This window comes from Mandrillus leucophaeus, unplaced genomic scaffold, assembly GCF_000951045.1.
Source record: "Mandrillus leucophaeus isolate KB7577 unplaced genomic scaffold, Mleu.le_1.0 Scaffold376, whole genome shotgun sequence".
Taxonomy (NCBI): domain Eukaryota; kingdom Metazoa; phylum Chordata; class Mammalia; order Primates; family Cercopithecidae; genus Mandrillus; species Mandrillus leucophaeus.
Genome location: NW_012103987.1, coordinates 3,093,450 through 3,107,680, shown reverse-complemented (window position 1 = coordinate 3,107,680; position 14,231 = coordinate 3,093,450). Strand labels below are relative to the sequence as shown.

Sequence of the window (14,231 nt, the reverse complement as noted above, 5' to 3'; positions counted from 1 at the left end):
GGCTGGAGTGCAGTGGTGTAACCATAGCCCATTGCTGCAGCCTCCTGGGCTCAAATGATCCTCCTGCCTCTCGGTCCTGAATAGCTGGAACTGCAAGGCATGTACCAACCATGTCTGCCTAATGTTTTAATTTTTTGTAGAGACAGGGTCTCACTTTGTGGCCCAGGCTAGTCTTGAACTCCTGGGCTCAAGTTATCCTCCTGCCTTGGCATCCCAAAGTGTTGGGATTACAGGTGTGAGCCACTATGCCCAGCCTCTTCCTAAATCTTTTATTTGCATGTAGCACTTACTAAGTAAAGCCATTACCAAATACATCCATCTTAAAAAGGGATTTAAATTTTTAAGCCTCTATAAAGCATAAGATAATAAACACAGTTTTTATTTGTTGAAATTGGTTATAAAACTATGAGATTAAGCTCAAAGAACTAATTTAAAGGTTGCAAAGCTAGTAATTAAAGCCAAATGCCTCACATTCATTTGCAGTACTCGTTTGTCACCCATCATAAATATTATCACTGTGGAGACCATTTTAGGAAAGTATGTAGAAAAGGTGCCACTCGAAATAATGTTATCTCTAGACTGACTGATAATGTGTCAAACAAGCCAACGTGAATTTTAGTGTAACTTTTTTTTTTTTTTTTGAGACGGAGTCTCGCTCTGTTGCCCACGCTGGAGTGCAATAGCGCAGTCTTGGCTCACTGCAAACTCTGCCTCTGTTCAAACTCTGTTCAAGAGATTCTTCTAACTCAACCTCCCGAATAGCTGGGAATACAGGCGTGCACCACCATGCCTAGCTAATTTTTGGTATTTTAATAGAGTCAGGGTTTCACCGTATTACCTAGGATGGTCTCAATCTCCTCACCTCGTGATCTGCCCGCCTCAGCCTCCCAAAGTGCTGGGATTATAGGCGTGAGCCACAGGAGTGGGGATAAAGCAGTTTACTGAATAACTATAAGGCTAACACTTATGTAACTACTACATAGGTCAAGAAGGGGATATTGACAGCTCCTGTACGTTATTTGTTACAGCCTATCCCCAGAAAGTTAGGATAGCCAAAAGCTTTCTTTGCATATTGTATCTTTAGGCACTCCAGACACTCGTAACGGCTCAGTTAATAACACTAATTGTAATCCTTGAAGAGGAATATTTGGAAAAACTTCATCCTGCTAAGGCCGGGCGCGGTGGCTCAAGCCTGTAATCCCAGCACTTTGGGAGGCCGAGACGGGCGGATCACGAGGTCAGGAGATCGAGACCATCCTGGCTAACCCGGTGAAACCCCGTCTCTACTAAAAAATACAAAAAACTAGCCGGGCGAGGTGGCGGGCGCCTGTAGTCCCACTTACTTGGGAGGCTGAGGCAGGAGAATGGCGTGAACCCGGGAGGCAGAGCTTGCAGTGAGTTGAGATCCGGCCACTGCACTCCAGCCCCGGCGACAGAGCAAGACTCCGTCTCAAAAAAAAAAAAAAAAAAAAAGAAGTAACAAAACCAAACTACTAGAAAGGAAATATTCCAAGTGATAAATGAATAATTTGAAACAAACACAACATTCTAAAAGCTCTGAATATGTTTATGAAGTGGTAGAGTAGCTACAAAGTCAACAAAATATGGAGGCTTTTGCATAAATACTTTGTTCTAAAACCCTGAAATTTAATTTAGTTTTTAAGAAAGTACTAAGTGTAACAGTATAAAAACCCAGAGATTTAAGTAACATGTGTATAAAAGTTTTCTAATGGATATGTATTCTATATTAAATTATGTGATCAAAATGATGAAATTAATGATAATTCCAAGTATCTGCAAACAAGTGGTTTTAGATTACTATTCTGTATGGTTTCATATGAGCCATCCAAAAGAAAAGTGTCAGTAGAAGATTCAGATTATAACTGACTTAACCAAATTTTAAGCACCTAAGTGAACTTAGCTAAAATTTGCAGAATGCTTGAAAATACAATTAACATGTATTGGTAAAGCTTATGGATTTAAATTTAAACGTCAGCTTTGGAAAAGTTTAGTATGATTAAACTTGGATTAGTTGCTGTTAGAACTTGAATCTTCAAGAATTATGAAGACGAGTAGAAAATTCTATGTATGCTTGAGGAAGAGCTTGAACATTATTTTGAAGTGTTTGATGTGAAAAATAAAATTGCAAGAGTTATGGAATCAGGTGCAGATTTCTTATTTTTTAAAAAAAATGGAGATTTTTTGGGAAATTTCATACAAAATTATTTTTCTTCTCATTTTGAATTTTATTTTTATTATATATAAGAAAATTTTGGACTCCTCCAGATTGCTTCCAGTTTACCCTAGCATGCCATCTATATAGGTGGCATTTTAAAAAATACTGTTTCATAGGAAAAGTTGAGTTCTTAATTAAGCAAGTATTTTGAGAGGTCTGCCTGTTACAGTTTTTGTTAGGGCTGTCTGTAGATGGTTTATTTTCATAACCATCGTAGTACTAAGTTTAGGTACCAAATCATACAGTACTGAATTTAGTAATTTAGTAAAATTATAATTTTAGTGTTATATATTTAATATTATTAAATTTAGAAAATACTATCTCATTTTAGTTGAGAAATAGTTGGTGGTGGTTCCCAAAATGTTCAAGTGTTACCTTAAATTGTATTTAGCAGCAAAATGCTGTTAATGGAGACCATAGGTTAATAATATAGTTTTATTCTTTGGAAATTAAAACAGGAGTGACTGATAATTTCTGTTTCTTTTAGGAAAAGATTATCAGTTTGGAAAAAGGCCCATGTCCTTTGGCTAAAACTTAATCTGTGAGCAACAGCAAAACAGTGTTTGCCACAATCTGTTTTGAAGTTGTTTACCTTCTGTAGGCTAATATCAAAGCACTGTGGTGCTTTGTTTGCTTGTGAAGGTGGAGGGCCTTAGATGATTTTGCTTATCAACTGTTAATAAAGTGGTATGAATTTGGATGTCAAGGTGAGCATTTAAACTGAACCTTTTCGTGAAGGGAGAGGGCACAGGATGCTGTCATCACCAAATATATGCTCTTAACTGACACTGAACTTAGAACATGGCATCTTGCTTTCTCCTATCTTAACTACTATAAACAAGGTTAAATAAAAGCAAGATTGAATATTGGGAAAGTTTTTTGTGGAAAGAGTTAATATTCTATTGATTGTCATATAAATTAACGCAAAGATCCCCTTAACGGCAATAAATAACATATTCATTTCCAGGTGTTCTTCTCTATGGGCCTCCAGGCTGTGGTAAAACGTTGATTGCCAAGGCCACTGCCAAAGAAGCAGGCTGTCGATTTATTAACCTTCAGCCTTCGACACTGACCGACAAGTGGTATGGAGAATCTCAAAAATTGGCTGCTGCTGTCTTCTCCCTTGCCATAAAGCTACAACCATCCATCATCTTTATAGATGAAATAGGTATGCTATGTTTTCTATATGAGTATTTTTAAAGGCCATTTTTAAAGATATTTAGATAATCAGACTTAGTTTTTAACATTTATTAGGCCATATTAATAAAACAAAGAACGTAACCAACATCATAATATGCTATGTATAATTTCTGTGTTGTAGAATGAACTATAGACTATATATTCCCTTACTTGATAGACAGGTTTTTCTGTCTTTTCTCTGTTACAAACAGTATGCAGTGGACATCCATGTACATGTTTTCTCATGAATATATGTTTGCCCGAGAAAGATAGCTAGAAGTTGAATCATTTGGTTGTGTGGATGTATCTGTCTTCAACCTCATTAGGATTACCAGTTCTTTAAAGTTATTATACCTATTTATGTTTTCCTGCTTGGTGGTAAATTTGGGCATCTTTTAGCATGTCAGTTAGTCATTTGGGTTTTCTTATTTGTGAATTCTCAGTATTTCTTTGGAGTTATTTGTAGTTTTATTTTGTTGATGTTTATTATGATTACACCTATTTTCTAGTTTGTTTATCTTTGTTTCTGATATTTTTTATTTTTTTACAGTTGTCTGTAGTCAGTATTTTTCCTTTGTGGTTTATACTTTTTGTATCTGGTTTACAAATACCTTCACTATCCCCATAAATGTTCTCTTTTTAAAAATTATATGTAGCATGAGATAGGAATCTAATTTCATTCTTTTCCAAAAAGACAGCAAACTAGACTGTCCTTTGCTGTATGTCATGACTTTTATATTAATGGACTCTTGCTACATTTTATGGATTTATTTTTGTTTTGTTCCTGGTATGTATATTATAAATGTGTATAGTTATACAGTATTATCAGTATTGGGATATATATTTATATAACTTTATTACTGTACTTTTGAATTGTATTTTATTGTAGTTACATTTAGTATGATAGGGTATGTAAACATGTAGAGAGAAAAACAGATACAGATATATAGTATAGCTTTGTTTTGGTTACTGTTTGCTTTATGTATCTTTTCTCATCAGTTTACTCCAGTTATTTTGGTGTTTTGGTGTGCATCTTGAACAGAGGAGTATATAGCCGGTTTTTTGTCTTTGTTTTTGTTTGTTTTTAAGACAGCATCTCACTCTGTTACCCAGGCTAGAATGCAGTGGCATGATTATGGCTCACTGCAGCTCAACCTCCCCAGGCTCAAGTGAACCTTCCACCTCAGCCTCCTGAGTAGCTGGGACCACAGGTGTGTGCTACCACACCCCACTAATTTTTGTAGAGTCAGGGTTTCTCCATGTTGCCCAGGATGGTCTAAAACTCTTGGGGCCAAGTGATCTGCCCCGCCTTGGCCTCCCAAAGCATTGGGATTACAGGTGTGATCTACCACACCTGGCCTATTAGCTATATTTTCTACAAATTGTAATCTAAGCTTTCCTTTAACTGGGAAGTGTGATTAGTTTGATTTTATTATGATAGCTGAGATAATTCAGATTTCTTTTTAAAATTTTTTTTTCACACTCTGTCACCCAGGCTGGATTGCAGTGGCACAATCATGGCTCTCTGCAGCCTTGACCTCCCCAGCTCAAGTAATCCTCCCACCTCAGCCTTCCAAGTAGCTAAGAATATAGGCGTGTGGCACCATGCCCTGCTAATGTTTTAATTTTTTTGTAGAGATGAGGTCTTACAATGTTGCCTAGATTGGCCCCAAACTTCTGAGCTCAAGTGATCCTCCTGCCTCGGCCTCCTAAAGTGCAGGGATTATGCCACCTAGCTGATTTATTTCTGCTATATTATTTTTTGCTTTTAATTTACCAGTCTAGTAGACTTTTTTGCTTTATTCCCTTTTTCTTGCTACAGGTTTAGAAGTTATACATTCTTTTACTTTAGTGAAATGTTTAGAATATTAACTTAAAAGTCAAAGGTAATCTCTACCCTCCTCCCAAATAATTCACAGAGAACTTAGAACTCTTAGGTAATAATAATATCTCATCTCTTACATGTTATTGTTAAACATTTTATTTTTCTTATACCTTCTATATTGTTTTATACTGGCATTGCTTGTTTAGTGCCACGTTTGCTAGGTTTTTGGCTCACCATTGCTTCTTTGATCTTGTCTTTTCTAGATTTAACTTTGTTTTTACTGAAGTCTTTCAAAGTTCTTTCAGCAAAGGTTGTATAAAGAGGAGATTCTTTCTGCGTGTGAAAATGTGTTAATTCTACCTTCTCTCTTAAATGATACAGAGTAACTTTCAGCATCTTAAAGCTACAATTCCATTGCATTCTAATCTTTCTAATCTTGTTGCTTTTGAGAATTCTCCTTATTGCCCTATATTTGTAAGTAATCTATCCTTTCTTTCTAGTTGCTATTAGATTTTTATGTCATTCTGCTATTTAAGTATGGTTTTCTTCTAGGTCTGCATTTATTTTCATTTAGCCTGCTAAGCCTTACGGTGGTTTATCTGAGGATGTGTGACTTTCATTAATTCTGGAAGATTTCTCAGCCATTGTATATCTTTGCATGTTGCAATGCTCCCATTAAAAAAAAAAAAAAATTCTCAGGCCAGGTGTGGTGGCTCACATCTGTAATCCCACCACTTGGAGAGGCCAAGGCAGGAGGTTTCCTTGAGTCCAGTAATTTGAGACCAACCTGGACAACACGTGAGACCCCATATCTACAAAAAAATACAAAAATTAGCCGGGTATGGTAATGCATGCCTCTAGTCCCAGCTACTTGGGAGGCTGAGGTGAGAGGATCACTTGAGCCCAGGAGATTGAGGATATTCAGTGAGCCAAGGTCATGCCACTGCACTGCAGCCTGGGCAACAGAGCAAGACCCCATCTTAAAAAAAAAATTCTTAATCTCTTTCATTTTGAGTCATTTCTACAGTTTGTCATTTAGTTGTGTACTATATTTAATCAATTCTAAAACATACTTTTTTTTTTTTTTTTACATTTTAGCATCTTCAAAATTCGGAGAGCATGTTACAATTGAGTTGGCAGCATTTTAAGTTTCTTGTTGGTACATAAAATAATGGTACAACTTAAAAATAATTCAATTTTTGAGTAGGTTATAAAAAGCAATTCTTTCCTTGGCTATATTTAATCTTTCAACCATTGGGTTTGTTTTTTGTTTATTATATTTGAACTTTAGAAGTTCTGTTTGGTTCTTTATAAAATGTTTCCCTTTTTTATTGTAGCTTGCTCCTTTAGAATTTCAATCCCTTTTATATCTTTAGAATTTTAAGCATATTATTTTTGTACAGTTTTTGAATTGCTCTTTTCTGAAATTCTAATTTTACTTTATGTTGACTCTTTTTTTATATAGTGGTTTGTTTCCTTGTGTCATTTGTAACATTAGATGGCTTTAGGCTTGTTTTTATATGAGAATTATTTGTTGCCTAAGAAGATCTAGAATACTTTTTCTGTCCTCTGCTTAGAACTTCAGGGGTCTGATCGTTCAAAACCAATTTTAGATAATTTCTCAGTTTGTGTGTTCCCGGACTGAATGGTGGTACAAATTTAGACTTCATACCTGAAAGAGACTCCCCATGGTCCTAGTTTTTTATGTGTAAGGAGGACATTTTATCCCTCAGAGCCCAGGCAAAGATGGACAAGTTTCCTTGTACAGTGATGAGCAGAATTTTTTTTTCTTGTCTATCCTTTCTGTGAGTGTTAATCCTTCCAAGCATCTTGGCTTCAGCTTGTATGTGGATGTTAACAACAAAGCAGAACCTTTTGATGCTATGTATGTCTATATGCATACCTGCAGTGTTTACAAACACACAGTGGCATAATCACGTCAAGGTTTTCCAACTCTTATGTTAAGTTCCACTTTTTTCTGAACTCTGGGATTTTTTTTCTTTGTTTCTTGCAACCTCATATCTTCATTAACCTTTTCTAAAATACATTAATAGTGTTTCTTTTTAATAATGGTTTTAAGTTTGCAGAATTGAGCAGAAATCATATAGAGAGTTCCCATATGCCCCCCAGATATATAGTTTCTCCTAGTATTAATACTAGCATAAGACATTTATTAATGAACTAGTATTGATACATTATAGTTAACCAAAGTCCATGGTTTAAGGTTCATTCTTTGTGTTGTACAGTTCTTTGGGCTTTGACAAAGCATAATGTTTTTTATTTATCATTACAGTCTCATACACAATAGTATCAAATATTTGTCCTTCCCTTTTCGTCCCAAACTGCTGGCATCTGCTGATCTTTTTTACTGTCTCTATGGTTGTACCTTTTCTGTAATGTTACAGTTGGAATCATACAATATATAATCTTTTCAGACTGACTTCTTTCCCTTAGCAATATGCATTTAAGTTTCCTCCACATCTTTTCATGATTTGATAGCTTATTTTTATTGCTAAATAATATTCTATTATGTAGATGAACCACAGTTAGTTTTTTCATTCATCTATTAAATGACACCTTGTTTTGGGCAGTTAGTAGTAATGCTGCTGACAGCATCATGTGTAGGTTTTCCTGTGGAAACAGGTTGCATCTCAATTGGGTAGAATACCTAGGAGTACAACAGCTGGATCATATGGTAAAATAATGTTTAGCTTTGTAAGAAACTAGCAAGCGGTCTTCCAAAGGGGCTGTACCATTTTGCATTTCCACCAGCAATAACTGAGGTTCCTGTTGCTATACATCTTCTCTAGCATTTGGTTTTATTAATTTGGGGGATTTTAGCTATTGTAATAGGTATATAGGTATCTAATAGTTTACCATTTTTTAAATTTGCATTTTCATAATGACATGATGTTGAGCATTGTTTCATATGCTTATTTGTCATTTGTGTATCTTTGTTGAGGTGTCTGTTCAAATCTTTTGCCCGTTTTAAAACAACTAATATTTTTTATTGTCTGACTTTTTAATTTCTTAATTGGTACATAGTAATTGTACATATGTATGAGGTACCTATGCAATGAGTGAATCAGGCTAATTGGAATATCTATCACCTCAAAGATGTATCATTTATTTGTATTGGGAACAACAATTAGGTTATTATCTTATTGTTGAACTTTAAGAATTCTTTTTATATTTTGGGTCCAAGTCCTCTACCAGGTATGTGTTTGCAAATATTTTTTGCCAGTCTGTGACTTGTCATTTCATTTCCTTAGCAGTATCTTTCACATAGCAGGAATTTTATTTTATTTTTATTTTTATTTTATTTTGTTTTATTTTATTTTGTTTATTTTATATATTTTTTTGAGACAGAGTTTCACTCTTGTTGCCCAGGCTGGAGTGCAGTGGTGTGATCTCAGCTTACTGCAATCTCTGTCTCCTGGATTCAAGTGATTCTCCTGCCTCAGTCTCCCAAGTAGCTGGGATCACTGGCATTTGCCACCATGCCCAGCCAATTTTGTATTTTTAATAGAGATGAGGTTTCACCATATTGGTCAGGCTGGTCTCAAACTTCTGACTTTAAGTGATCCACCTGCCTCAGCCTCCCAAAGTGCTGGGATTACAGGTGTGAGCCACTGTGCCCAGCCAGGAATTTTAAGTTCAACTTACACATTTATTTTTGATGGATCATGCTTTTGGTGTTACATATAAAAATTAATCATCAAGTCCAAGGTCACCTAGATTTTCTTCCATATTATTTCCTAGAAGTTTTAGAATTTTGTGTTCTACATGCACATTTGTGATCCATTTTGTGTTAATTTTTGTGAAAACTACAAAGTCTGTGTCGATTTTTTTGCTTATGAGTCCAGTTGCTCCAGCACCATTTGTCAGATGTGCATTTACTTTTTTAAAAAAAATAGCACCTTTCAATCTTATAAAAGAAAATTGTTTTCCCCTTTTTAAAAAAAATCATTTCGTGTTCATTGTAGATAATTTGGAAGACAGAAAATAAAAGAGAAGTTAAACTTGTCCTTAAATCCATCCCTGAGCTATAACACAACGTAATTAGCATTTTTGTATATTTCCATAAAAGCTTTTTTACCATGTATAACATTTGTATGTGCATTCCAGCATATATGTTTTAAATCATTTTCTGTCCTACATTTTTCTGCTTAATAGTGTTTTACGCATTTTTCCGTGTCGTTTTTGTTTATTACCAGGAAACTGCATGAGAAAAAAGTATGCGACCCTATAACTAAGAACACAGTGGGTTCAGGTGACTTAGAAAGTTAAGAGGCAAGATGCACAGGCTTTCCTCTGAGATTCCACATAACTCTTCCAGCCTCTCAGTACTAGATCCTTCATTTTTCTTACGTATGTTGTCATGAATGTATTTTTAGAGAAGAAACGAAAATTATGAATGATCATGTTTTAATTTGCCTAATAATTTACCAAGTTTATTGTATCAGAATAATGTCTAAAACATGTAGCCCAATTTCTTTGTAATCTTTCATAAAGTTTTCAGCTTTAAAACAATTTTTTCTTTTATTTTCATTTTTCTTAATTGACATAATTACACATATTTATGGGGTACAGAGTGACATTTCAATGATCACTATAGTATATAGTGATCGGATCAGGGTAATTAGAATACCCATCATCTCAAACGTTTTTCATTTCCGTGTGTTAGGAACATTTGAAATTACATAAAGAGTAAATAAAATAAGGCTAGGCATGGGGGCTTATGCCTGTAATCCCAGCACTTTAAGAGGCCGAGGCAGGAGAATCACTTGAGGCCAGGAGTTCAAGACCAGCCTTGGCAACATAGTGAGACCTGTCTCTACAGAAAATAAAAAAAAGTTAGCTAGGCATGGTGGCACGTACCTGTAGTGCTAGCTACTCGAGAGGCTGAGGCAGGAGTATCACTTAAGCCTGGGAGTTTGAGGTTGCAGTGTGCTGTAATTGCACCATTGCACCCCACCTGGGCAACAGAGTGAGACCCTGTCTCAAAAAAAAATGGGGGGGGTAAATAATTAATTCTTAATTTCTAAGGTTAAGGACCTTTTACTTCTAGATTATTCTTAATTTCTAAGGTTAAGGACCTTTTGCTTCTAGACTCCTTTCTACGAAACCGTTCAAGTTCTGACCATGAAGCTACAGCCATGATGAAAGCTCAGTTTATGAGTCTCTGGGATGGATTGGATACTGATCACAGCTGCCAGGTATTTGAATAAAATCTGCCCTCAACTTGTGTTGGTTTTTTTGTTCTTAGTAGAAAATTTGCTGGACTACTTCTTATGCTTTTGTACAAACTTTTTTTCATAATTATGTACACTTATGACTAAGTGATAAGGATCCAAAAGAATATGTTTTGTATAAACTTTATCCAATTTGAGGACTTCATGTTTACCAAAACATTAGTAGATTGACTAAATGCCTGAAACAGACGCAACAGAAGAGAAAACACCAGAGTAAAGCCTGTCCTTGGAATTTTCAGAACCTACAGTGCTAAGGAGAGGAAGTGACTAGTGTCTGTGGGTATTGTGTACATTTTTTAAAAAACTGTTCTTTTTCTTTTCCTTGACTCTTACTTGAGTTTTACTGTAATTCCTTATAGTCTTTACTCTCAATTCTTAGTCACTTCCCTGATTTTCATTTGACAGAGTTCATTAGTATCTGAAACTGACAACACTTTCTCACTTCTTGTCACCTAAGCCTATCTTTAGGATCCCAATTTTATACAAGACAGACTTGTATCCTAGGCTTTGTCTCTTCCTCCTGTATGGCTGTGAAACCATAACTTGTTCCCTTGTTATGTGACCAAAGAGAAAGAGCTTTATTTTTCAGTTTTCCTCTTTAGGTTCCCAGTTTTCATTTATTTTTTGACCTCTGAATATTCCATGCTTTCTTGTCAGCTCAGTGGTTTAAAAGAAGGTTAAAAAGAAGTTAATCTGGCATGTTTGTTTTTTTAGCCAGATTGCTGGAAATAAACATCCTAGAACCATTTTCCTTTTTTTTTTTTCTTTTTTTTAAATGAATCACGTATATCTCATGGAATAGTTAACAGTGTTCTTTTTGTTTTTTTAACTTTAGTATTTTCTCTTTTTTTTTTTTTTTTGAGACGGAGTCTCGCTGTTGCCCAGGCTGGAGTACCGTGGTGCGATCTCGGCTCACTGCAACCTCCACCTTCCAGGTTCAAGCAATTCTCCTGCTTCAGCCTCCCAAGTAGCTAGGGTTACAAGACGCGCACCACCATGCCCAACTAATTTTTGTATTTTTAGTAGAGACTGAGTTTCACTATGTTGGCTAGGCTGGTCTCGAACTCCTGACCTCAGGTGATCCACCCACCTCACCTTCCCGAAGTGCTGGGATTATAGGCATGACCCACTGCGCCCAGCCAACTTTAGTATTTCCTATTTTGTAATCTGTTTTTGCCTTTTTTAAAAAAAGTATTATATTTAGAATTACTTCTTTAAAATTCAGTTATTATTTCTTCAATTATTGTTTATTCTCCGTGTTTTATCTCCTTCTGGAATGCCAGTTGGATATATGTAGGACCTTATTTCTATTTCATGTTTTGTTTTGTTTTGTTGAGACAGGGTCTCGCTCTGTTGCCCAAGTTGGAATGCAGTGGCGTGAACATGGCTGTCACTGCAACCTCAACCTCCTGGGCTCGAGTGATTCTCCTGCCTCAGCACCCCAAGTCTCTGGGACTACAGGTGCACGCCACTGCACCTGGCTAATTTTGGTTTTTTTTTTTGTAGAGACAGAGTTTCATTAATTTGCTCAGGCTGGTCTTGAACTCCTGAGCTCAAACAGTCTGCCCACTTTGGCTTCCCAAATTTAGCTGGCATTACAGGCTAAACCACTGTGCGTGGCCTATTTCATGTCTTTTTTAACATCTCTTTCATATTTTCTGTCTTCTTGTGCTATGTCCTGGATAATTTCTTTTCCTTTCTTCTGGTTCATTTGAAGTTCTTCTACTATCTGACTCTTTCATTGAGCTTATTATTTCAAGTATTATATTTTTCAGTTTTAGAAATTCTTCCAGATTGTTTTTCAAATCTATCAGGTCAGTTTTGATAGGCTCTTGCTTATTATTCATGTTTCTAATTGGATTAGAAAATCAGAACCCTGGCATCAACAAGCTGTGTGACCTTGGCCAAATTTTATAATCACTCCGTATCTGTATAGAGGGAATAATATCTATAAAAAGGGAGGATAGTACCTACCTCAGAATTGTTATGAGGAATTAATCTGAGGAAGTACATAGGCTTTACCGCCAGCCTTAGCTTAATTCCTTTACTTCTTTGCAAAATTGTAGGTTAATTTATTTGAGTCTTTTAAATATTTTCTTTTTGTGGCCAGAGGGCTTCAGGATCCCTTAAGCCCACCGCATTAGCATAAGTCAAAAGTCTAAACAACATCATTCTCAAGAAGAAAATTAAGCCATATGTCCTCCTTCTACATTATGTTTGTGAAGGTATAGTTTTATTACAAGGAACACATCCTTTAGTTTTTGTTGAATGGTTAGAGAAAAAACATAACATAGATAAATTTAGGTAACATTAATAGAAACATTTTTCATTAATAATTGGTTTTGATAAATCTGTGGGGTTTATCGGTTGCCAAAAACTAATTATTCTCCCTGAGAAATAATATTTAAAGCACCTAGACAATTGGATAGTTAGCCCATGTAAGAGAAAATATCTTAATATTATGTACCCTGTCAGAGCATAGTGTTCAGTTATTTTCAGCAGGGGATACAGCAGCAATTGGATGAAGTATTCTCCAGAGCCACTTCATCCAGAGCTCCACAGTGTGATTCTGGTACAGCATAACTTACAACAGAGTTTTCAGAACCAAAATTCCTTACTGCACTAATAGCAATTACAGTTTTCATTATGATGAGTTTTGATTTGAGAGAGCAAATGAAGATGCTGCTTTTTTATTAAACTGCAGTCACTTTTTAACCTTTATTGTATTTTGGGGGGGTTAAAATTGATATTACTAATTTTGAGTAATAGTTTTAGACATATTCTACTTTCATATGAACCAGTTAGCTCTTCTCTAGAATTGTCTTTTCTATGATTATGGATAGAGCCCAGTACCCTAGCTAGCTTTCTTGTAATATGGTCACCAAGGAAATAGAAATAGAGAACGGCTCAATGAAACCCGTCACTGTTTCTGGAAACCTTAGTAACTGATGACATATTTTTCATCTTGAGAGACATGAGACATAAAAGATAGGGTTTTTAGGGTATTCACTGATGAAGTTAAAAGTTTTGAGATGTAAATTTAAGTCTGATTATTTTAAATGTGGAATGATAAAATTATCTTCATGTGTTAAGATTTTTTTAAAATTTCTATGTTAAATTCAGGGGTACATGTGCAGGTTTGTTACATAGATAAACTTGTGCCTTGGGAGTTTGTTGTACAGATTCTTTCATACCTAGGTATTAAGCCTAGTACCCATTAGTTATTTTTCCTGATCTTCTCCCTCTTCCAGATGAAGCTGGAGACCATGATTCTTAGCAAATGAATGCAGGAACAGAAAATAAAGATTTTTTTTTAAAGTTTGAACAACTAACACCTAAAAGGAGCATTGCTTTTGTTTCTTAAGTAGTAAAAAATTACTGTCGCTTCCTGTTTTAAATTTTAGCTCATTTCTATTGAATTAATATATATGAAAAGGTTCTCTGCTTTTGCTGCTTAAAATCACTCCTTAAAATTTGCTTCTTTATGTGAAACTACAAGTGATTTCAATCACTTTTGTTTTTTCATGAGTATCTGTTATATATAGTCAATGTTCCAAGTTTTACTAGTTTTATTTGGATTCCTTGATTGTTTTTTAGTATTCCATCCTCTCTACTGGCTTTTAAATTTTGTTTTGCTTTGTCCTGTGTTTCTTCAAATGCTGCCCATTTCCCTTTTTTTTTCCCGAAATATTGACTTAACCACAGTGCCTTTTGTGATTTTTTTTTCCTTATACTC

The 14,231-nt window shown here is 35.3% G+C and overlaps 1 protein-coding gene across 1 annotated transcript in view; it reads left to right on the top strand.

The window, feature by feature from the left end:
- ATAD1 (ATPase family, AAA domain containing 1) overlaps nt 1–14,231 on the top strand; it is a 66,166-nt gene that overhangs the window by 31,017 nt on the left and 20,918 nt on the right. The window contains exons 5-6 of the mRNA XM_011990295.1: nt 3,204–3,404; nt 10,353–10,459. Of these exons, the coding sequence (XP_011845685.1) occupies nt 3,204–3,404; nt 10,353–10,459 (308 nt within the window). The remainder of the gene's footprint in view (nt 1–3,203; nt 3,405–10,352; nt 10,460–14,231) is intronic.